The sequence below is a fragment of the Parasteatoda tepidariorum genome, chromosome 8 (genome assembly GCF_043381705.1).
Source record: "Parasteatoda tepidariorum isolate YZ-2023 chromosome 8, CAS_Ptep_4.0, whole genome shotgun sequence".
NCBI lineage: Eukaryota > Metazoa > Arthropoda > Arachnida > Araneae > Theridiidae > Parasteatoda > Parasteatoda tepidariorum.
The window spans coordinates 19,507,479-19,533,429 of record NC_092211.1 but is presented as its reverse complement, the minus strand read 5'-3'; the positions used below and the strand labels follow the sequence as shown (position 1 = coordinate 19,533,429).

Sequence of the window (25,951 nt, the reverse complement as noted above, 5' to 3'; positions counted from 1 at the left end):
TGAGTGAATATTTAACTCATGAGTGAAGGGAAAGAAGGTAGCGAATGTATTAGACAAACAAGTTTGCAAATTTTACACTTTATGAAGGAGGTAATTTCTAACTTGGTAGAATTCCTACATTACTTTTATCAACTATAATAGACTTTTTGCATGAAATTAGCATTAAAGAGTGTAATATTTATCTCCAGTAATCGAACGTTTTGTTGACACACATGATTTTTCTAGTTACTTTCAGAGTATTGAAATGTGAAGGAAAAAATATATCATAAAAAAAATACTACGCACAGAAATTATTTCCCTTAATTTATTGCAAGCATATCAGAGAAGTTAAGGGCAGTGCCTGATTTGTCACAAAAACTGTGAGGTCTAGGCCTCCCTTACTTCTGAGGGCCCCCTAAATATTATTTCTTTTGTGATTTTAATTAAGAATTGTCTAGAAGAATTTTAATTAACAAAGATTGAAATAAATATAAGCTCTAATTTACTAATTTATCGTAGATTACTTTAGAAACACTTCATAATTAAATAATAGATGAATTTTGTTTAAAGTAAAGATCAGGCCCTGGTTATGGAGTTACCTTGTTTAAGTGTGGTTGAGAATTTAAGAGGTAACTTTTTAGACTTTTAGTACTAAAAACCTCTGCTGTTACTGTATCGTTTTAAAAAGTCAACTTCATTTTTTTAATTGACTATGAATAAACGATCGAAACTTTCTAATAAACTAATAGTGAATAAGTATTTTTAAAAAAATATTGAACACTGAATTCAGAAGAAAAAGACTTCAAAAAATTTTAAGAACTTATACTTTTTTATGTACTCAAAATCATAAAAAAAAACTCATAACAAAATTTACTCTAGCCAAGAGTTATTGCTAAAATCGTGTGGCAATAACAATGCGACTTAAAAATATAAAATAACCAACTATAATTACCAAAAATCAAATATTTTACACAACTCTCCATTTCATTCTTAAATATCGGGTTGGAATTAAACATTCAATGTTTTTCAATAACTTTTCTCCTCCCAATGTTATTAAAGCCACAATTTCAGATAGATTTGGTGCGGCAATAAACAGAAAATCTATATAGTTACCAATGGGTTTTCTTCTTGTATTTAAGGAATTCTACTCTTGCATACTTTTTCATTTTTGAAGAGCATGATGAATTTGTATACAATCGTGTTGTACTGATCTTGCAAATTATTTCGATATTAAAAATCATAGGAATTTTAATAAGTCCATTTAAAAGCAATTTTTTTTATAATATTCTATTGGAGGCTCCACACCCTGCTCGCACCATTCTCCAACCCCCATAATTGTTTTTCACATTCTTCGTTTATTTCTTCTTAAACGTAAATATTTTCCACAAAAACACTGAGCGATATACCTTTAAAATATACAACTATTGTAGCTTTATGTAATAACATTTTGTTAATGTGTTATTCGTATCGAAATTGACGAATACCTAGATTTATCAGTACTTAAAAAATAAAATAAAAACTATCCTAAGAAATACAGATTGAGAAACTCAATAAGAATAAATAAATGTTTAGTAATTTCATTCGTGTAAGATACTTATAACAATTCAAATAGGGAACAGATTTTTTTTATTTTTAATTTCACGATTAATGTAATCTCTCTCAATCATCTTTTGCTACTTCTGACATACATCTACTCAAGCTTATGAAATAAAGATCTCATGAGAGAAAAATAAATTTTCTATAATAATAGATATATAGTCAATACTTAAGGCAAGCAAAAAGGCTGAAAAAACTTAAGAAAAAGCACTTAAATTTAAAAAAGCACACAAATTCATACAAATAAAAATTAAAGAAAAAAAAACTTTATAATTCGACGATTATAACGTTTTTAACATGTCATGATGTATAATCACGTCAAATTTTCCCCTTCAGATTGCATTTCAGGTGACAGTAGATCGAGCCGTAAATTTGTTTTTTGTTTTAATTACAAGTGTTAAGCAGTTCTGAAACTTACTGTCAAATCTGAAATTCCTTCGTACTGCTTATACTTTTCGTTTTTCTACACACCCACTTAAATTAAAGATTCTAAGTTTTATAGATTTTAAGCAGCGGAAAAAAAAGTAACGTAAAAAAGAGAAATAAATTAAATTAGAGAAATTAATTAACTTTAATTTGAAATAAATTTCAAGCGAATTGGAATTTTAAAAAAAAACTGTTTTAAGTTCATTAACAAAGAAGGCCCTTTCAACATGCTAAATTCCAACTTTGTAGTTGCATTCCTGCGCCCTGTAAACTGGGCCTTGAACAGTAATTTTTTCCCAACAAGTTTCTAATTTGATAATTCTTGAACAAATAATCCATTGTTGTATTTTTTAATTCCATTGTAATCACTGTACACTTTTCTACACACCCTAGTAATTTGAAGTTTTTAAGTCTTAGAGTTTTTTGGGCAGCAAAACAAAATATAACATTAAGTTTTTCAATATACAGAGATTTTTTTAAACAAAGCTGAAGTTTAATCAGCCATGACTCTATTAATTTTAACATGTCTATAAATTGAACTAAATATTTTTTTAAATATTATATATATTACTATTTACATTTTTCAATTTAATTATACAACACAAAAATGGATCTCTTTTGTTTTTCTTTTATCAAAGAATCCAAATTAATGAATAAAACTAACAAATGAAGAGGAACTCAGTAATAAAAGGCAATCAAGATATGTATCAGAATATTTTTATTTTTCATAACTTATGAACATTCTTTTTAGCGGCATTTTCTTGCAGACAAACATTACAAAGAGTTGGAAAATCGTTCAATATGTATTAAAGAAATTTTAGTAATTATTGGAGATCTCATCGACATTGAAACAACCTCAAATCAGCACAATGCCTTTGTCTATTTTTCAATATCAATATTTTAGGTATTCTTTTTCTTCCCTTTAAAATATTTACTTGCCTTTTTTTTAATAATACAAAATTAAATTATATAAGATACATAACTATAGTTAAATTATATGTCTTTCTTCTTAATTTTATTTAAAACCAATAATAAAGTGGCAGAGAAATAATCATTATGTAACCAAATGAATTTAACATTTGGCCATCATTTAAAAAATTCTGAACCTAATTATCAAGTATTTTATATAGCCATCATTTAAAAAATTCTGAACCTAATTATCAAGTATTTTATATAGAAGACTAAGTTTAATATGAATTATTTAAGTGTCGTGGTGGTTAAAACTATTTAAACTGAATCTAAAAACATAAATTGTGCTACCACATTAAATATGATTGGAAAATATCCGGTTAAACTTTGGAGAAGTTGCAGATTCGAAAATGACTTGGGATGAATTAGTATAGCTCAGTGTCTCTAAAATTCCCCCGTTGGCCCCCGTCTTTGTTTGGGATAAATGAATAAAATGATTAAATCAAAATGCCATCATGAATATGATAGCTGATGTATTGTGTAAAACAGAAGGAAGAAATAAGGACAAAAACAATACCTAGAAAATCTAAATAACAGAATTAATGAAGAACAAAGAAATTTAAAAGTTTTAAACCAGTTAATTGCAAATAAAGAGATAACCAAAGCTAAACTTGTTTAGTAAAATAAAGATGAGAAAAATTTAAAAGATAACATCAGTCTGTGGATCAATCCTTCAGAACTGAAACAAATAGAAAGTTGTATATCAACAATACATGTGTGAAAAGCAGTGCTATTATTCACTAGAAGAAGAAAGGGGACAAAACAATTGATTACACTTAACAGAATTCTTTAATGAAGAATTGATGCTACTCACATCTTTTCAAATGGTTATTAAAATCTCAGAACCTCAATAGAAAGAAAAGACAAATTTTAATGCCAGAAACTATGAAGATTAAAACTATAGAGGATTCATTCAATCAACTTATCCCAAGGAACCAAACAGATGTATAAGGTGTAAATTTTTAATAAACTTATATAAATAAGATTCACCTAAATATAAAGGAAAGGAAAACCCTGATAAAAATGAAAAGTCAGATTAATCACTTCCATTCTGGTAGAAGTCAAAACTGAAAGGCACTGAAAAAGATACACTTTCCAATGACTGTGGGTTTCTGATTTTGGCTTTATGTATCTAGGAAGATAGGCTTTATGTATCTAGGATATAAACAGATGCAGGAAGAGTGACAATAAACACTGGAATTAACACAATGTTTTTTTAATTAAAAAAAAAAAAGGATTGAGCATTTGTAAAATTACATCACTTTTTTACCATTACATATTATACAAGGTGTTCTGTAATCTTGCTATTTCTTTTTCAAAAATTTTGCACATCAAGAGTCATAAACTAATATTTAAGCAAGAAAAAAAATACTAACACATTTAAACGAATCATTTTTGAGGTAAATGGGATTCAAAATATCAAAACAAGTTTTACTGCTGGATGAAACAAACTTGAAAATGTTTCTAATAATTGCTTTTCAAATCCTTTCTATTTCTTAAAGGCAAACAGGTTTTTATTCCTTCCTACCTTGCTAATCAAGCAAATAAAAATTTCTTTAAATTTTGATAAAATTTAAATTTTTTCTTCACTTACATCGCTAATGTGAATAGTTCATTTTACTTTATATTTGACAGGGATACAAAAATAAAATTAATAGTGATAATGCAAAAAAAAAAAACTATATTTCACAAGCTACTACAAATTAGTTTAAGTTAAACTAATGCATTAAAACTTTTAGTCAGAAAAATATATTTCTTCATATTAGAATAGAAATTGGTACTGTTTGATAATGAAGAAAAGCATATTAAAAAAACAAAATAAAAATACATTGGCAATGAAAACACAAATTAGATTGGATGCAAAATATGTATTTCGGGACAATATCTCATAATAAATGTCATTTTTTAAAAGGAATTTTCTGCTAAGACATGGAACTGTATTGCATTTAAATTGAAAAATATTACTGGTGTAATCCATATTCCACGATGTTGCAGTTTTCCTAGTAGTTTGTTTTGATCAATTCATTCTAATCAATAAAGTAATATGAGGGTGATTCTCCAAAAACTTGACCTCTTCAAATTACAAATTTTTAAAAACTAAAAGTACTTTAAAAAAAAAAAATCTAAAAAATTCATATGTGCTCTATATACGGCAGTTAACAAGAAAAAAAATAATAAAAGGAACTCACTTAATTGATGACATTTGATGTTTAATGACAATGTAGGAGTAATCAGCTTTATAATACTAGAATATAATCATTCGAATTAAGAATATACCTTGAATAAATTTGCAATCAATCATTTAATTGATGATATTGGCTGATAAGTCAATAATTTAATTTAAAAAATGCAGGAGAGTATTTTTTTTTTAGAAAAAATCAGGTTCTATTTATAAGAAACTTTTTCTATAGACTCACCACATTATTACACATTGTAATAGGTAATTTTTTAAAAAAATATTATGTATAATAAAGCTGTTGTACACAGGAGAATAGCAGCAGAAACAGTTACACACTTTAGTATAGAACTTTAAAGCTATGATAAGAACATCAGGTGAATCAGATCTTCAAAGCACTCCATCAATTCAGCAGAATGGTGGTAATAAATATATAGTGTTGCAGGCACAAGACTAAAAATTTAAAAAAATTTCTGGGCCAGGAGACATACATGAAAATCTTTGGGCAAACTTTCAAATCAACTCGGTGAGTTAAAAAATTAAACGAATTAAAAATATATATATATTATTTTACATCTTCAAAAATATAATATGTTAATACTACTTTAATAAATGAAATGTTTAATAAGTTTTAAAAAAATTTTTAGACAGGAGAGGAGAGCAACTGCTAGATAATTTTAAAAACTTTTTAAGGAATTTGTAAATGAATAAACTTTTTTATCTGCACGAAACCGCATGGGAAAAACAATGTATTAAAAGTATAAAAAACAAAAGCTATCTACCTCAAGCTAATTGTGTGATAATTTGTTTGGACATGATATTGTTATGTTTTTGGAGAAACACCCATGTAGTAAACATTTAAAAATTCTTACTAAATTAGACAATTGTAGTATAAGCAAATGAATTCTAAATAAAAAAGACAAGAGAAAAAATAAAATTTTAATGAACTCCTAAACTTTTTGAAGTAAATACAAGAACATTTAGTAAATATTAAAATTTTATTACATTCACAGTTAATTGCTGACTGTGTAATGTTACATTTTGTTTAAATAACCAATTTTGTAAAGAAAATACTTTTTATATATTTTATATACACATATATATACACTTTTTAAATTAATTCTAATATTTTTATTTAATCCTAATATTTTTATGTAATTCTAATATTTTTATTTCATCTAAACAGGACAGAAATCTTAAATGATGTTAAACGACCATACCAATGATGAACTTATGTGTTATATTTAGTAAAACATAAACATTTGATGATGCAAAAGAATCATCAATAGAAACTTCCAAATTGAAATAACCAATTGGATCAACAACAGCAAAAATGTTGGATCAAAAATCTAAAGCTCTCAATTCTTCAATCTATTTTTTTTAAAAATCAGTGTTTGTCTTCTTAGAAAATAGGCTGTTCTGAACATACACAACAATCAGGAATATCAGGGCAAAAAAGCTAGAAATTAGAATAAAATATTTTTTATCTTGAAAATCAGTAAAACTACAAATCCCGCTGTGTCATGATAGTTTTGTCCAAAGAATACATCAGAAGTAGAAGGATGAACATAAAAAAGACTCGCTCAAAGTAAGAAATCAGAGATGATTGAGATAGACAATTTAGATATCAATAGGTCGATTACAAGAGTTTTAAGTATTGGAGTAGGGAGGATCATGTTCTCAGAGAAAATTACACAAGAATACACAAAAAGTAAATTTAAGATTATGTTTACATTGAATCCGAAGTCCTGATCAGCTAAGAAAGCATTTTTTTTTTTTAACTATGTAGAGATATATTGTTTTTTTCTTCTTTTCTCTCTCTCCAGAATTAGAGAGTTCGAAATTGCCAGGATTAGAAGAGAAGCAGTAGGAGAAAATATCAGCAAGTAGATGCATGAAGTAAGGGTAGACATAACAAAGGCACAGTGCCTTCATAGGGGAAAACCTTTTTAGGAATGAACTTGTTCTTTCAGGAGGAGTTTGTACAAAATATTTAAAGATGAACAGGCTATCATCTGCATTGTTATAGCTTTTAATTAAATATTATTTAAGTTTATTTAAATTTGGATTATATATAGATTGGAGATGCATATTAATAAAATATAATAATACTATCCTAAGTTTTAAAAAAGCAGATAAATTTAATAGAAATACAATTATAATATTACCATGCAATTAAATTTTTATAAAATTTCTTGAATAGGGTGAATAGAATTTTTACTTAACTTTATTAGAGGAAAAAATATATATTAAACAATAAATTAATTGAATATCAGCAATACTTACCAAACTTACTTAATTTGTTTACTTTAGTTTCAAACTTAAGATAACTGCATCAAACACTATAAGAGGAAAAAACAAAGGTCATAAATTGTAGATTAGATACTTTCAAAATTTTATAAACATCTTAATTCAAAAAACCATGCTTACTTTTTTCCTTATTTTTAAGAGAACTTAATAAAAAAGGAAAAAAATATTTAAATCATTATATATCTTTCAGATACAATAAATATTTTATAAAAATATCAAACAGATAAAACTATACATAATATTAAATAATTAAAATAATAGTAAATTTAGATTTTTTAAAACATTAAAAACAAATTGCATTTTTTAATTTTGCGAAATGTCAAAAAAAGAACAACATTACAGAAAATGCTAAAATATCATATCTAGTTGATTTGAAATAATATCATCACAAGTTGAAAAATAATTTTACTTAATTTAAAAAAAATATTTCAGTAAGATTAAGTAATGTAACAGATTAACTTTAGATTTTCACACAACAATGAAAAATATGTGCAAAATATTTAATTAAGAAATGAAAGTTTAACATTAAGTCCTCTCCATATAGCAGTAAAAATAAGAACAAAAAGTAGGAAAATATGTTTCCATTTTAACAGTTTGGTAAAGAAGGAAATATAATTTATTAATAGGATAACACTATGAAATAACTAACAAAGGATTAGCAACTGTTTCCCACTATGGCTTGTGGCTTAACATTTTGCGCTTGCCACTTAATGTAGAAAGAAAGGAATGAATTTTAAAAAAAAATTTTTTTTTCATAAATCAAATAAAAAATAATACTTGTTAAACTACACAGTTGAAAAATGTAAAGGCTGAATTTAATGTAATATATATATATAATATATATAGAGGGCCTGTGCTAAGGATTTCAAATTAATTATTAGCCAGTAAATTAGCCAAATATTAAAAATATTCGCCAATTTTCAAAAGTGCTTGCCAAATGCAAATCTTAGCATTTTTTTATGATTAATTTTTTCCCCATAGAAAACTATTTTACCATAAGGCTTCAGGCTTATATTATTTGGACCCAATTCTAATTGGTTATGTGGTGCATTAAAAATACCGATTTTGTTTAGAAAAATTCATTTTGACGTAATTTTGAGGATCGAGTTAAATATATATTTTTCTTTCCAGTAGAAAAAATCACTCTCCAACACTTTTGCAAAAACACAACTTCCTTCGCCAAATTTACGATTTTATTGCATTTGGCTAGGTGGCAAAGGCTTAGCAAGGGCCCTGAATATATATATATCTTTAAAAAGGAGTAAAAAAATTATCTAGATTTTGCATACTAGAAAGAAGTACTTTTTTTTGGAACATTTTTTTGGAAAATAGAGATTTCTAGGGGAAAGACATTTCATTTAATACACTATAAAAAATTTATCCTTCACCTAACGGATTCCAGATTAATATTACAACCACTTAAGAGATTACAAAATAAATAAAAACATATTTCGTGAATTTTGGATGAACCATATAGAATAAAAATTTCGACTATAATTATGTTTACTTATGCAATACAAGAATAAAATTTAAATTATTCAGAAACCATCAACATTGATACCATTTAATGCATTAACATCAAGAGAAGGAAATATATTGAATAATATCCAAAGGAAAATAAACTTTCATAAACGAATTTAATAAGATTTAAATAAAATTACAACTCACAAAGAATACATGAATGATGTTGCAACAGGAAAAATAGTTGTGAAAAGTTTAATACAGAAACAATAAAGAGAAAAAAAATTGTATGATTATGGCACTTTTACGGATTACTGACAAAAACACTAGAGCATTGATACTAGTATCAACTGACTTCTGGCTATAGTAGTACCATTACCTTCACTGTCCTCTACTTCCAGTACTAAGGTCATTTTATCAAATGCCCGACAGAAGATAAGGATGTTGAATCCAATGAAGTGTCCCTCTTAAAACAATCTATCCATCTTTTACAATAAATATACATTTTTATACAGGTGACTGTATTCTTTTCCTGTGAATGTATAATGCTACAAGATATTTGAACATTATTAATCTACAAAATTGAAAAAAAGTTTAAGTAGTACCTCTTGGAATCCATGTAACCTGCCCTTTTCAATATTGCTTCACCTAAGTAGGTCTTCAATTTGTAAAAAGGAAATTGGATATTCGTCAGACTTTAGAAGCTTGAAAAATGGAAAAACTGATCATTTCTCTAAACTTGATGTTAAAGTAGATCTGGATACCAGCAAGCTGTACATGTATCTTCAGGAAAGCAATCTATAATAATAGTTTTCTATAAAAAATACAAGTCAACATCACCATCTTCGGATTAGCGAACTCTGAAATGGAAAGACAGCATCTTAACATCAATAATTTTGATGCCCAAATTCTTCGTAGTGCGAGCAGGATATGCAGCTGTTCTTTTTATTAGGATACTTCTTCAATCATTAATATTTTTCCTTGTAAAAGTTGGCGAATCATTCTTCTGATTTTATGCGCAATTCTTATTCATGAAGATTTTTCAGAATCAGATTATTTTTAAACACTTAAGTGTAACCCAACAGGAAATTTTTTTTTTTTTTTTAATATGCAGGTTACTCTAACAAAGTAGACTCCTTTTAGGTTAAAAAAATGTGCAAGTAATAAATTTCCAGTCACATGAAATTTAATTGTATATAGTTACTAAAAAATGTATTTATCTTATAATTTATGCTTCTATCATAATATTTAATTAAAATATTGTCAACTTCATTCCTTGTACTGTCTAAAATTTTAAGATTGTTATATTTAACTTATAGCAAGAAAAAAAAACTTTTTTAATTTACCTTTTTATTCCCAGACATATTAAAAATTTGAACTTTTTGAGTTCCACCTGTTTTTTTTAAAAAATAGCTAATTTTAAAAAGTAAAAACCCTTATTTTTCTCTATTTTTCCATAATAAAAGTCTTTTTTTTAGTTACAACTTAAAATAATAAATTATAGGTAAAAATACAAATGGAACATGATAGTTCCTAATACATAAATAACTCAAGCCCATTTAACCACAAAGATCTTTTTTATTAATCAGAAAATCAACCACCTAAAGGACTAACATTTCACAAAAAGAGTGAATAAAATTTGCAAGCAAATCAAGAAAAATTAGATAGATAAATTTATTGTATTCTTTCAAAACAAATTAAAAGATTTTGAATGCATCTTTTTAATTTAATGAACCTAAAAAGGACTTCATGCCAACTTTAGAAAAATACAATTTTTATTAACAATTTGAAGTAATCCAAATTTTACTATCTTTTTGATCATAGATCAAGACCAAGGGTAAAAATCTAAGAACTATCACCCTTTCTACATTTAATGTGCAGCAACATCAATAGAAATAGAGTTTAGTTTAAAAAATTTAGCATTTAAAATTAATAATTAAATTAAAATGACTCATTGTCAATGAAAGAATTTTGTTTTAAGAATATAAATTTGTTTGAAGTTTATTTTATCATTAATATTTATGGAAATAAACAAAACTTTAGTTATTAAATTCAATAGAATAGTTTTATGAGGAGATTCTAATAAATAATATTGGATTTAAGGAATAATAATGAAGATTTTTACGCAAAAAGTCATTCTAATGGGATGTCGCACTAAACGGTGTAGGCTGTAATAAATATTTAAAATGAAAAATAGTAACAAGTTAAATCTAACTCATATAAATTGAGGTAGATATCATCATGATGAATAATTTCAGAGTTAATAAAAACAAAAATTCTCACTAGCTAACATTTTTGTTCAAATTCAACAAAATTTTCACAACCGTTGAGGAGGAAAATGTTTTATTTTATGTTACTGTAACCAAATGTAAATATCTAAATGTTGCTTTCTTTAGTCTTATGGAAACTGACAATTCACGAGGGGCAAAACTTTGAAACTGCATACATTTACGATTTTCACTATCAATAGTTTGAGGTCAGCAAAAGAGATTAAACCGGTTCTGTTACTTTCCATTTGCACAAAACCTGACATCAGACGCATGGCATTATAAAAGGAACGAAAACACGTTTTTCCACAATTGGTTCACTTCTGACGACAACTCCTAATTAATCTCAAAATTTAGGTGCATGATGACTTGACTTAACTCTCCTATCGCTCCAGTGGCATATGAAGCCACAAGCAAGGCATGCCACCCCTTTCGAACCAGTGCTGCTTCCCAGACACTCCCCAAGTTCAACCATCTGAAAGCATTTCTTGCTTTTGGGATCATTTGGTAGGCAGGTTAATTTTGTTCGCCCTCTCTTCCTCTTACCATCTGGGGCCCAGGTCAGCGATATTCATGTTGAATCTGATGGTGTCATTCTCAGAATGTGTCCAACCCACGTTCAAGTTTTTTTTTTTTTTTTTTTNTAAGTTTGTTTAGATGATTTGAAGTTAGTTCTTTTTTTTTTTTTAAGGTGTGACAAGCTTTTTATGTCTTCTGTTTTTTTTCCTTCCTTTTCCCCCACCTATCCAAGCTTGTTGTCGCAATTCTTGACATTAAAAATTGTGATTTTTTTCAGATTAGTGATGTAAAAAGACTTATTATTAGCATTTTTTAAGGCTTCGTGCGCTTGAGATGTCGGGGAAAATTTCAAACAGCCCAATTACTCCATTCATGTTACATCGAGAGCACAATTCAATGACTTCTTTACCAGTGTTGGTTTGAAAAGTTTGCAGTAAAGAAAACTAAGGTTTTCTCCCCTCTGCTGCCTTTTTTCATCAAAGGAAATAGCTGCCTTATAGTAGAATAAAAGACAAGATAAAATGGACCATGGTCAAACAGAAATAGATGGCTAGAAGCTTTTGTGATATCAAGTAATATTCTAATTCTATTAGCTAAGCCTGGTGGTAATGCTAATTAAAATGCAACTCCTTCTTCTGATATAAAGCTGTGTGTAGCATAACAAGAATCAGGTTAATCCGGAATTTAAGATCTTGCATGCATACACATCAAGATACACGTGAATCTGACATAACTGGAGATCCTATAGTTGATGTGGAAGTTAATATAATACCTGTTTAGGTATAGACCATTGTCTCACTAGATTCAAATTTGTGTGGTGTTCCCATAATGGTCACTAAGAGAGAGAGACCCCCAAAAAAGGAGCTATGTTCTTCGCTATGGCTCGGTTCGGTGCATATGTGGGAATCTCTTTCAACTTTTATAGATGCAAAAACAGGGAAATAGACCAGTTTTTTTTTTCTGTTATAAGCCAATGTCTGCAATGAATTTTCTTGATGTATACACATAAAAACAAGCCTAATAATGATGTCATGAGAACAAAACAGAAAACTTGTATAATTTTAAAATTGATATTGCTTTGGAATTAAGATGATTTGAACTGAAGTATATTCCACTCCTAATGACGCATCTACTTTTATATAACTTCAAGTCATATTATCAACACTGTTACTGGAATTTGTTTAATATTTATTTTAAAATAAGTAACTTACTGATAACGAAAAATCTTGTGGTCTAGTATCTTTCATACTTGCCTTAGTCTCATTATATTATAATCTTGATTCCTTATTGACTAGGATCTTCTAAAGCTTGACAATGAAGAAATCCATTCAAAACAAAAACTAGGGTACATATTTTTCCAGACATTTTATTAAACACAGATTCCATACAATAAAGAAAAAGTTATTGTTTAACTATACATCCCACCAAAACAATGGATATTTTACACATTTACATCTTTATATAGTTGCAATATTTATCACAAGTAGAACAGCAAAACCCTTAACTATATTAAACACCAGAATATTTGCAAATCCACAAAATATACACAAGAATGTTATTAATAATAGAAAAAACCTTTAACTGACAAAAATTAATTACTGCTATAAATAAAACTTGTTTTTATATCAAAATAATTTCTAGATCACAAAAAGCTTCCATGTGCAAGAAAAAAATAACTGTGATATTGTAAATACAGTAGTCTCAGCTTAATATGATTGCAGCAAATGTTATCAATCACTATTATTTAAATCACTCAGTCCTGGTTTATTTTATTCATTTGTATGTTTAAATCATCGCTTTCTGTGATTATTACATCTTTAAATGTTTTTAGAATTATTTAAATTTTTTATTCTAGTTATATTTTCTTAAATTAGTAAATTCGTAGAATTTTGTGATTCATTCACTATTCTCTAAGGCAAACAATTTTTTCTGGCCTTTTATGACAAACCTCGCTACGACTGATATCTTTCTAAAAGATATTTTTAATAGTAATAGTGCAAAGAAAAAACACTCTCTGTAAAGAATAAAACTGTAGATAGTTTTTTTTATTAATTCCAAATGTAATAATTTCTTTCATCAACTAATAAAAGAACTAATTCTTATATTATGGACAATTTTCTTGCATTTTGAAAGGGAGAAAATACTAATTATTTCCTTATTTGCATTTTGCAAATCGTCATCACAGTAACTGCAAAGAAAGAAAGAAAAAAGATTAACAAGTCCATTTACAATAAAATCATGCAAACAGGACTCTTTAAAAAACAAAAAAAAAAGGTTACTCAAAAGCATGCTTCAAGATTTACTTGTAATAATTAATATTACATTAATGTAATGTTCAATTTAAAAAAACTATGAAAATCAAGGGCAATAACTGCAACAACAAAAAAAATTATTAAAAAGTAAATACTCTAATGGCATATAATACTCATAATAGAGACTCAATAGCAGTAACTGCTGTAAAAACAATCAAGTAACCAAATGGATTTGCAATACTAATATATTAAAGATTCATAATATCATATTAAAAATTCTGTAATTTAAAAATCATGTGGAACTCGGTAGCAATAACTGCCAAAAATACTGTGACATTACCACACTTAAAGTGAATAATCAAATATACAATTTGATTTTTTATATATATAAAAAAATATATGTGAAAACTCAGAGAAATAACTGTGAGAAAAAAAAAACAATTAAAACAGTTAAAGCATAGATTTACAATACCTGAACAAAGCATTAAAAAAAATAATTAGTTGAACGTGCGATTCAAACTCGGAATATCGGAATTTTTAAAAAAAAAATCAAGAAAATATTAACAGTAATTACTGAGCAACAAATCACATTGAGATTTTAAAAATCAAGTGAAAATTGTCAGCATTTCTTTCCTTCCCGGTATGTAGAAAAGGCAATCGTTTGTAAGTTTTACACAAAAAAAAACATGTTTTGAAAAATTCTAAATAACAGAGAACCAAAAATTTTTGTTTTAAAAATGAAAAATCTGCAAAAATCCGTAATGCTTGACGAAGATGTCGCAGTGATTCTGCCACAGGATTGTTATCAATCGCAAGAGGTTAATGCAATCCAAATCATTGTGTTCAGAAGTGATCAGATCAAGTGGAGACTACTGTATTAAGCTAATACAATAAAATAAATTTTTATACAAAATTATTATAAAAATGCAAAAAAAAAAAAAACTTATAAAACAGAAATTGCGAAAAAAATTTAACTTTAAAAAAAATAGAAGAAATGTATAAAATCTTGTTTTTGACATAGCTAATTTCAAGGAAAACTTCTTTCCCACATCATTGACAATGTTTCACATAAATTTTTATATTTCTTCAAGCTATTTTCAAACTGTTTGCCAATTAATAACAGTTGCTTTCCATTAATCCTTCCAGTCATATTACAATTACACATTGGAAAAGCTTTTTGTACATAAAAATTTACTAAAAAATTGAAAGGATTTCAATTATTTTGTTTGAATTGAAATTTTGAAGATATTTCAACGAATATTTGACAATTTTTATTTATAAATAGAAACATTATCTGTAATAAAAAAGAATTTCATCAATTTTTAAGTCTCTCAAAATGTTAATTCTACCACTAATTTATTGTGAAATCAGTCCTCAACCTTTTTCCTCAACTTACAAATTTGATCATAATATTTAATGTTAACAGTAGAACCAAGATTCTACACATTTCTCTGGAGTAAAATTTTTTTTACATTTCATAAAGAAATTCTTAATATAAAACAATGTAAAATTTAAATTCATGTTCATCTGAACTACTATTACAGCAATATTTAATTATAAAATTAAACAAGAATAACCTACTTTAAAATGCACAAGTAAAATTAATATAAAACGATGAATCTCTTTGCAAGGTGTTTACGTTAGATACTTTCTTAATCATGAATAGTGGATACTTCTCTATTTGCTGGGAACTTGAATTGTATTAATTGAAATTTTTTTTTTTACTAGGTTTTGGCATAAATTTGCTTAACATGCAAGAAATTAAAAAAAATTGTCCCAGAAAGGAATAACCACTCTTGCAGCAAGTCACTCCTTATATTAGCTTACAAAGAATTGACATGCAATTCTATTTTTAGATTTTGCCTCATTCTATGTGGGGTTCCCAGAAATCTGTGTCTAGCTGTTACCCAAACTTGATAGCTATTTTGTCACAGGATCTGACTGGGTACCCAACTAATGGAAGAATAATGAATAGTCAGAGCCGGATTATACCTTTCGTAGGCCCTAGGCACAGCCGTTTATGGGCCCCTCCCCTCCTTCCCCCAGTCCTCCCTTCTTTTCAAAATATATGCTAAAATTTTCTTCATATGGAAACGCATTACGCCATTTTAGATGTATTAATTTCAGAAATGACTAAAAGGCGTAAAGCCTACAGTGATTTGTACGATAATTTCGGTTTTTTTGTTTACAAAAATTTGTCAGAATCTGAGATTAAACTAAAAGCGCAAAATTTGGTGAAAATTTACTCATCCGATTTAGAGGAAAACTTTGTAGATGAATTTTTACTATTTTCAAATTTGTATGAACATAAATCTGCACAAGAAATGTTGAAGGCTCAAATTAAAGATAAACTTGTGAATACTTTTCCTAACGTTCACATTGCATTAAGAATATATTTGTCGATTCTTGGATCAAATGCAGAAGGAGAAAGATCTTTCTCCAGATTAAAATTGATAAAAAATTATTTGCGTTCAACAATGAATCAAGATCGTTTGGCATCGCTCGCACTTATGTCTATTGAATACGACATTTTGCGTAGTTTGGAATTCGACAGCATAATACAAGATTTCGTTGAATCCAAAAATCGCAAAAAAGTAATATATTAGATCATAAGATTCTGCAAAATAATTTATTACCGAAAAATATTATATTTTTATTTGTATCTTCATAATTTTGTGCAAAATACACTTGTTGTTTTTAAAGCTAAATTATTTTTGTCAACAAATTTTTTTCTCCCAAGTTTTTCGTAGGCCCTAGGCACGTGCCTAGTGTGCCTATAGGTTAATCCGGCCCTGTGAATAGTGAAATGTTTTGACAAACAATTTAACAGTTGAATTAGAAAACCATCGCAATATCGAAACAATGAACATGCATGTTAAAATATTCTATTTTACCAACTAGAACATGTCCACTGTTTTAAAATATGTAAGTCCATTTAGCTGGTGTTGAAACTAAATGGCTTTTATAGATAGAATCATATTTGAAATTCCACACTCCATAATAAATTAAATATCCACTTTCTTTGAAAGTAACTTTTACATATTTGTACATTAAATGATCAAAATATTGAATAAAGTACTTTTCTTTAACATTAAGAAAATACAAAATAAATAAAAAACTAAAAAATTTTAATGTAAAGCATGTATGTGACTTGTCTAAACTTAAATCACTGTTTAGGAAAAGGTAAATTTTAGAATGAAATAGGTACATACCATCGTCAATAATTCATAAAAAGATAATCCAGAGCTCTTTTAAGTACTCAAAATAAAAATATACTATAAATAGTTTACAATAGGTAAATATGATATTCTGTTGCTAAATTATAATTATTCAGACAGTATTACTACAAAAATATACAAAATATAGTATTAACAAATCTTAGTTAGCCATCAAAATTTATTTCAAAGAATTTTAATTAATCTGTATATAGTCGGTATATGGTCATTTAGGAAAATTTCCGTATCGGTCAAAATTCAGCAACTTCTAGGTAGAAATATCTTCAAGAAAATAAATTAAAAAAAAAAAAAACATAACAAAAGAAGACCAACTCTTAAAGGTCTTCATAGCCAGCCCCAAGCAAACCACAACATATTTTTCTTTCAAATTTTTCGCAAGTTAAAAAAATCTTCAGCGCATTGGGTAAGGTTGAAGACGTAAACAGATACTGATACGGAAATATCCCCTCCAAATTAATTTTTTAGTAACTTTTTATTAATATAACTAAATATTTACACACAACTAACAAAAAGGAAATAAAGATTTTAAAAATAAAATAGAATTCTTAAACAAAAAAGAAAATAATAAATTCATGCTAATTGAGACAAATAGGTATTTCTGAAGCTAACTGTAGAGAGCATCTAACACCATGAAATATTCAAATATTATGCTTAATAATTAATTCTCTTGATAAATCTGAATAACAATATATTTAGTTATATTTTGAACTAAAATGGAAGAAACTTTTTCAATTTAATAAAAAATTACTTAAGTATTTTTCTTCTTTAATATTGAATGATAGAAAATATTTAATACTTCCTCTCCTTTAGAAGTTTTCTACTAGATAGCATTTAAAATCCTACCATAGCCTTAGACTTCGAAAATTGTCACAAATACCAAATTGCCTGTATTATTTCATTAATTCATACAGTAAAGAAATATAAGGTTGTGCAACACTATGTATATTTAAGAAAAAATCTTAGAACAAACAACCTTATAAGGATTACATCTCAATTAAAAAAAATTTGATATTATCCATATTAAATCCTCCCATCAACCATACAAAAATATAACAATTACAATTGAACTATGTGTTTTCATGAGCAGAAGCAGCTTTCTCATTACACAGGGAAATTATATTATCTTTGTACAGTACTTATTTTCTTACCATAGTAACAAAAAAAGGAGAAAAAAAAGAATTTCTTTTAATTGAGCATCTTCTACTTTATGTTGTATTTTCTTAACAAATTTAATATACATATCTTTACAAACCAATACTTTTTAAACCCTCATATTTTAAAAAACAAACTTACACGAAAGCAGTCTAATGTGATTATATTCCATTAAATGTGCATATTACAATCCATTTATATAGTAAACACTATCTTATATCACTGTTTATAATTTTGCAATCCTAAAATGAAAGTAAATACGTGTTGTTTTAATAGATTTTATAAAAAGCTTAAAGGCTATTCAGGAAGATTATGCAACATCTTTATAAAACTCATAAAATATTTTCAGAAGAAATAAATATAAAAAAAGTAGAAACTCTTACCTTCAAAATAACTTTGATTTAAAAAACTTTTTTTCTTGTAAACTTCAGAAACTTGAAAAATCTGTATTTCAAATAAATTTTTACAGACAACTTTTTTACATCTCTTTAAGAAGACTAAATGGCAAGATGAAAATAAAAGACAACTGACTATGAAATCCACAACAGGATGGGAGTTGAATTTCAATAAATCATTTTTCATATATTCTTATGATATAAAGATAATAAAACAATGCATTATACATGTACAACAATTCAGTCAAATCTTCTTCAATAATACATTCTTCGAGATGAGCTATTGCTTGTAGAAGGTATTACACGCTCGTGCACTCTTCGGTCATGCTTCCAGTCTATTCTTGATGAATCTCTTTTGGTAGTGGAATGTCTTTCTCTGTCTGGGAAACTTGGCCTTGAATCTCGATCTGCTCGGTAAATGCTTCGATCATATACTTGCCTTTCATCACGGGAACGTATGGTTACTTCACGTCTGGAATCACGACTATCATAGCCAACTCTTGAAGCTGGCTCCACAGTTTTGGGGTTGAAACGTTCCGCTCTTCGTTCATATTCATGCTTTGGAACCACTGGTGCTCTCTCTTTGGTAGGATAGTCATACCGTGAATTAGTAGAGGGTTCAGCAGTAAAACTGGCACGAGCTTCATAACGTGGAGCTGGTTTCTTCCAAAACTGTTCAGTTTCTCTTTCATGCACACGAGCAATTGGTCTTTTTGAACTTCGTCTCAATTCAGACTGTCGTCTCAGCTCATCTCTTTCCCTCTCGAGTCTTTCACGTTCCAGTCTCTGCTTCTCTCTTTCTAATTTTAATATTTCTGCTTTTTCCCGCTCTAACATTTCTCTTTCAAGGCGTAGTTTTTCTTTTTCTCGTTCAAGTCTGTAAGCTTCCTCTCTTTGTTTCCTTTCAATAAATCGATGACGTGTTATTTCTTCTAACCTCCTCTTTTCAATTTCGCGCTCTGCACGTAATCTCAATCTTTCCTCCCTGATTTTCTGCAGAGAATATGCTGTGCTGCTAGATCTAGATAACCTATCACTAGAAAACCCACCTCTAACAGAATAAGGCCTCGGAGCAAAAGCTCTACGAGAGGCTCCAAAACCGGGTCTTTCGCTAAATGAAAAAGGCCGTTGCCTAAATGGAGGAGGCCTTCTAAATTGAGGTCTTCTTTTTAACCTATCCTCAACTTCCCGAGATTTGTATTCTTTACTTTTAGATTCCCGTGTTCTGCGATCTGTATCTCTTCCTTTAGATTTATCATTAATTTTTTTATCTTTTATCTTATCAGTAGATTCAACTGATTTTTTAACACTAGTTTTCGATTCTTGTTTACCAACTTTATGCTCAGATGAGGAACTAGACTTTGAAGTATCAACACTTTTTGAGCTTGAACTATCTTTTTTGGCTGGTTTTTTTGCACCGGAAGCTAACTTTGAACTAGGGCTAACCAATTTAGATTCTAATTTTTTTACTAAAACACTGGGATCGCTTTGGGCTTTTTCAACAGAAATAACATGCCCATTAAGCTCAACACGATGAAGATTTTGAATTGCCTTTGTGGCATCTTTGCTTGTTGCCATAGTAACAAATCCATACCATTTTCCAGGTGTTTGTTTAGCACTTTTAACTATTTTCACTGATAATACTTTACCCTGTTTACTAAATAATACTTTAAGATCTGCAGCTCTAGTAGTACATGGTAAACCTGTAATGCATAGACATTTGTTTAGTGTTGAAACATTTTTTGTATTACTACTTTTTCCTAAGACTTTAGAAGCTTTGGATAACACTGCTATACGGGAATCTGAACTTTTTGTTACTGGAGAAGCTTTTTTCTTCTTTTTAACTTCCTCAATTAATGGTTTCGCTGCTTTTGTAGGAGTGTTTTTTACGGGAGATGCTTTCTCAGTTACAGATATATCACATGAAACAATATCAATGGGTTTTTCAATATCTGATTTAATTTCAGACTCACTGTCGATAATTTTTGAAATATCTAAAATGTTTTCTTCATCATTTAACTGAGCATCCTCTTCATCAATAGACAGTTGCAATGTTACTTCATTCGAGCATTTATCGTCATTATCAATATTCATTTCGATAAATTCATCTCCAATAACATCTAATACTTCATCTTTAATATCAAGTTCTATCCCATCATTCATGTCTTCTTTAATGTGAACTTCACCATTAACTTCTGTGTTACTTAATTTATTCTTCTTAATTGCAATTTGTTTATTTGAGCTTTCCCCCACAGTATGGAAAGTAAAAATTTCAGGATCTTCTCCCTCTTCTATTAACGCGTTTTTTAATCTTTCAAAAAGGACGGATTTGACTCCAGTTTTATCAAGACTACGTTTTTCCAACTGCACTTTCAAATCTTGAACTTTCAGATCTGGAAGTTTAACTCTATTTTCCGAATTCAGTGTTTTGTTCTCCTCAGTTGAACTCTCACAATTTTCTATTTTTACAGAAGAAGAAGCCATTCTGATAAAAGAATCAATGAAAATTTATGTAAACAACCTTTATATTCACTATAATGTACGAATTTAAATCCAAACTTTAAATTCTTGAAGAGCGCAAACATTTAGATTTTTCTGACGTTACGTTTTCTCTTCACTTCTTCATGTCACGCCTTTTAAACTATAATTTTTTTCATCATATATAATTATGATGCGAAGCGGGAAACTATTTTTAAGCATTTTATGACCATAAAAAAATATTTTTGTTGTCAAAAAGTAGAAATTAAATTTTGTATCCAAAAAGTAGAAATCTTGGCCACCAAGGGTGCGGGAACTAGTGTCACCAGTGTGAAAAGATTGGAACGAGCCCGTGCGTCTTGCATGGGATTCACATGCGCCATTTTTCTAAACAATCATATTTACAATACCGGTAAAGTCGTGATAAATTTATTGATTAATAATGAGTTTAAAAATAACAGATTTAAAAGTTGCCGACTTGAGAGCTGAATTGGATAAAAGAGGATTAGACAAATCAGGTGTTAAATCTGTTTTGATTGAAAGGTTACGAAATGCTCTTAAAGAAGAGGGTATTGATGCTGACGAGCATGAATTTAAAAGCACAAAACGTAAAAGCGATGTTGCTAGTTCTGAAGCTGGAGATGACGAAGAAATGGATACTTCTGAAAATTTAAAAGATATTGCACAGAAGGTAGACAATGAAGATGAAGACACGCCTTGTAGTGATGAGGAAGAAATGGATGATTATAAACATCAAGAAGACACTGAAAGTGCCCGATTTAAAACGACTGCTCAATCTCGTCAAGACACAATAAAAGAAGATGAAACTATATCTAACGCTGCAAATTCGGAATTATCGAAAGATAATAATGTTACAGAAGTCGAAAAAGACACTTCGCAAAATGAAAATGAAGCAATGGAAACGTCAGAAACAAACGATGCTAAAGCTGGAAAAAAAGTATTGAAAGTGATTGGTAAAGATAAAGTTCAACAATTCGCTGTCACAGCTAGAACCCTTTGGGTAGCTGGCTTAACTAGTACCTCAAAAGCATCAGATCTAAAGAATTTATTTAGTAAACATGGTAAAGTTTCCTCTGTTAAAATTGTGAGGAACACCAAAGGCACACAGAGGAAGTGGTTTGGGTTATTGACTATGGCTACTAGTAAAGATGCATCGAAATGTATCGAGAAGCTGCACAGAACTGAATTCGGTGGTCATGTAATTTCAGTTGAACGTCGGCAAACTGCTCCAATTGTTAAAAAATCTGAGGCAGCTGTGGTTAAAAAACCTACTCCAAAAAATGATGTAAAGGAATCAGTCACTGCCAAGACCGATAAAGATGTTAAAAAGCCATCTGAAGAAAAGCGTAAAGAACCATCAGCTGATGGAGAAGATAAATCTAAGAGTGACGACGAGCGAGGCTCCCCCGATAGAGGCTATCGAGGTTATGAAAGTAGACCATATTTGGGAAGAGGTCGTTTTCGAGGAGGCTTTCGGGGCAGACCCTTTGGTGGCTTTCGAGGGCGCGGCATGTCATTTAGAGGCAGGGGTAGGTTTAGCGGTTTCCGAAGACCGTTTGGTAGGCCTTCACCATTCGATAGACCTAATTTCCGTTCTATGTCTTCCCGAGCGAGGTATAGATATGATTTTGATGAAGGTAGAGGAGGTAGGGATTATGAGAGGGAGATGAGAATGAAACAAGAAGAGGAAATGTTCAGGCATAAAATCATTGTTCGTAAACAAAAAGAGGAAGCCTATCGGCTAGAAAGGGAGAAAAACCAGCTGAGAATAGAAAGAGAAATGCTTGAAAGGGAAAAGGCTGAAATGTTAAAATTAGAAAGAGCAAAGCAGCGTATGGAAAGAGAACAGTTGGAAATGGAACGGGAAAAATTGCGTCGCCAAAGCCAAATGAGTAGTTCTGGGAAAAGACCGTTTAATCGTAGAGGTGGTGGCCCTCCTCATGCATGGGCCGAAAAAAGAAGAGAATCTGAGTATGAAGGCCCATCTCCTAACTTCCGTGAAAAGTTTTCTAGTGAAGGTAAATTTCCATACAGTCGGGAACATTCATCGTATAAAAAACCAGAATACATGCACGATGAATTTAGGCGGGAGAAGATGGAAGCATCGTCTCATCCTAAATTCGCTGAGCGTGATGAACGACGAGAGGTCACTTATCACGGTGGCCCTGAGCGGCGTGTATATTCTCGAAGTGAATTCAGGGGACCTGGGCCAAGTTCTTCCCCACCAATGAAGCATTATACCCCTAGAAGTAAGCCTCCTAGAGAAGAATGGAAATTTCATGAAAGAAGAGGTGGTGAAAAACCTGGTTATCCACCTAGGGGTCGGAAAATGGGATATTATTGAATCCATTTGAAAACTTGAATCATGTTCATTGCTATTATATGCAGTTATAAAAAATCTAATCATATAACATTAATTCAAAACAGTGTATCAGAAATTATAAAAGCATTATTTGGTTTAGAAGTGATTAATTTGTGAAGCCTAATTTCAAAAGGTCAAATATACATCTTCAATTTTTGTGTTTGTAAATTTTTAGGATTTCTTGCAGTATGATAAGAATGTTTTTATTTTTCATGTTGAAAAATATACTCATTACTTAATTTTTATTCCGTAGTAGTTTTAATTGCTAGTTATTCAAAGAATTTTATCAGAATGACTTAGATACTGAACTGAAAGAAGCAAACAACAAATACATATTACTGTTGCTTTACAAATCTGTGTATCAGAAGATGTGAAATGTCTGTGTATTGTGAAATTAAATGCTTTGAAACTAATAAAAAAAGAATTCACAAATGTTGAGTTTTATGATTCCAATAATTCGTTCAAAGATATTCATTTATTGAGAATATTGAAGACAAGCAATCTTATTAGGTTCAGAGATGCAATAAAGAATTCAATAATTTAATTAGATTTACATTAAAATAGTATATTGGTTTTAAAAAATGGCGTTCCTTAAAAAAGTTGTGGAAAAAAATTTTGATTCTTTCAATTTGTGAATTGACAATAGCAATAATGAAGATGCTGAGCCTCTGTAATATGATTTATTGATTTCTAATGTTTGTTAATTGAAAGAATATCAATATGGTAACGATTTGAAGATTTAACAATGATGTATTAATTATTTCCAGGTAAGTGGGTTAAACAAAACATCGATGAAAATATCCATGTTTCATTATGCTAAGGTTCCACATATGTGCACGTTCTAAAATGCCTTGCAACAAATATTGAGAAAAAAATCAGGGTTTTAAAAAAATGAATAAATGCTATGCTACATGTTTATAAAATGATGGAATTATATATTGGGATTTCCTTGTAGTAATATTTTGCAATGGTGAAAATATTTTTCATTTTATTAGAGTTTCACAGCTTGGTTATTTAAAAATTGCTCTATGACATATTAGCAAAAATGATGAATATAATCCTCAGTTTTATTTATATTTGAAAAATGAGTTTCTGCAAAAGAAATAAATGTTACACAACTTAGTTTTTTGTAAAAAAAAGATCTAACGAAAAGTTTTAATTTTATTGGGGCGGTGAAACGTATCAAGTGAGAAATTTTATTGCAATACAGAATTTCTTCTCTAGCTGAAATATACCAAATTATAAAATGCATAATATGAAGTATTACTCCTAATCTTGGTAATGACTTGTTCAAGAATAGTGGTAAGACATATTTCATATGTGATAAATATACCACACTGTTTTCAAGAAGAGCATTAGTACAGGGAAAAAAATGAATTAATATGCTCATCTTAGAGAATGTTGATTTTATAAAGCTTTCCTTAAACGTAGTCTACTTATAAGTTATTGCGAAGATGTATGAATTTGAAAGGCTGGTTTTTATTAATTGTATACTTAATGATGGGAAGATGGTTAAAAAGTAGAATTATATATTCATAAAGTTGAAGAAGTATGTTAGTATTTAAACAAAACCGCTAAATATAATGAGGCAGTGTTGAAGTTGAAAAATATAATAATGCATTGTATCAAAATATAAGGGCTTCATTTTACATCTGAGAATTTGATATTTACATCTTCAATTTAGTTAAATTCTTTAATATTCAACTTAACTTCTAGGGTGATAATGGTTTGTATGTTTTTAATACTTCTTAATCGAGACTTTCTTTCAGCATGAATTTGATTTTTGCTTGTTGCATATATATTTATTATTTTATCTATTTAATTAAAATTGAAATCATTGTTTTTACTCTTAAGCTGAGTTCAAATAAAGTTGAGAAAGTACAAAAAGAAAATGTTGGAATAATACGTGAATTATGGGAATTTAGGTACGAGTCAACCTTTTTCACCAGTAACTTTGTACTGTTAAGAAAGATGCAACTACCGAATTATTTAGAGTTTTATCATTTTACACAAAAGCAGCCAACTTAAATGGTATCTGTTTTTCTTAACCGTTTTTTTTTTTTTATAACTTCCACTTATTATCAATCAGGGCTTATTAATTTTATATATGCTTATTCCTGCGGCTGTGGCTATGCTTCAATGTTGCCCCCACAGTCAAAAGGGCTCCTAAATGAGGGAGGGGGATTTTAAATTCTGATGATTTAAGATCTATTTTTTCTTAACTTTTTCTTTAAAGTTAAAAGAAAAATGTTGAGTATGCTTTGTTAAAAAGAATGTCATAAGTTTAGATCCCTCTTTCCTTGAAATAGAAAAGAATTCTTTCTTCCCCAGGAGACGCTGAGCAGAGAAGGG

General features: G+C 28.8%; 2 protein-coding genes across 5 annotated transcripts; one reads left to right on the top strand and one right to left on the bottom strand.

The window, feature by feature from the left end:
* Nucleotides 1–2,701: 2,701 nt before the first annotated feature.
* On the bottom strand, nt 2,702–21,445 carry LOC107452110 (SAFB-like transcription modulator). Of its 4 annotated transcripts, none has more exons than XM_071184405.1 (4): nt 9,523–21,445; nt 7,433–7,488; nt 3,155–6,605; nt 2,702–3,107 (listed from the first exon to the last, which is right to left on the bottom strand). In XM_071184405.1, exon 1 carries the CDS (start codon nt 21,220–21,222, stop codon nt 18,994–18,996), a length of 2,229 nt encoding a protein of 742 aa, XP_071040506.1. In that variant the 5' UTR covers nt 21,223–21,445; the 3' UTR covers nt 2,702–3,107; nt 3,155–6,605; nt 7,433–7,488; nt 9,523–18,993. The 4 variants fall into 4 exon arrangements, with proteins under 4 accessions (XP_071040506.1, XP_071040508.1, XP_015923902.2 ...); XM_071184407.1 differs by having other exon boundaries at nt 3,155–4,164; XM_016068416.3 differs by having other exon boundaries at nt 18,727–21,445.
* Nucleotides 21,446–21,538: 93 nt separating this feature from the next.
* LOC107452117 (SAFB-like transcription modulator) lies at nt 21,539–24,031 on the top strand. The gene has a single exon (XM_016068435.4). It carries the CDS (start codon nt 21,659–21,661, stop codon nt 23,579–23,581), a length of 1,923 nt encoding a protein of 640 aa, XP_015923921.1. The 5' UTR covers nt 21,539–21,658; the 3' UTR covers nt 23,582–24,031.
* Nucleotides 24,032–25,951: the final 1,920 nt, after the last annotated feature.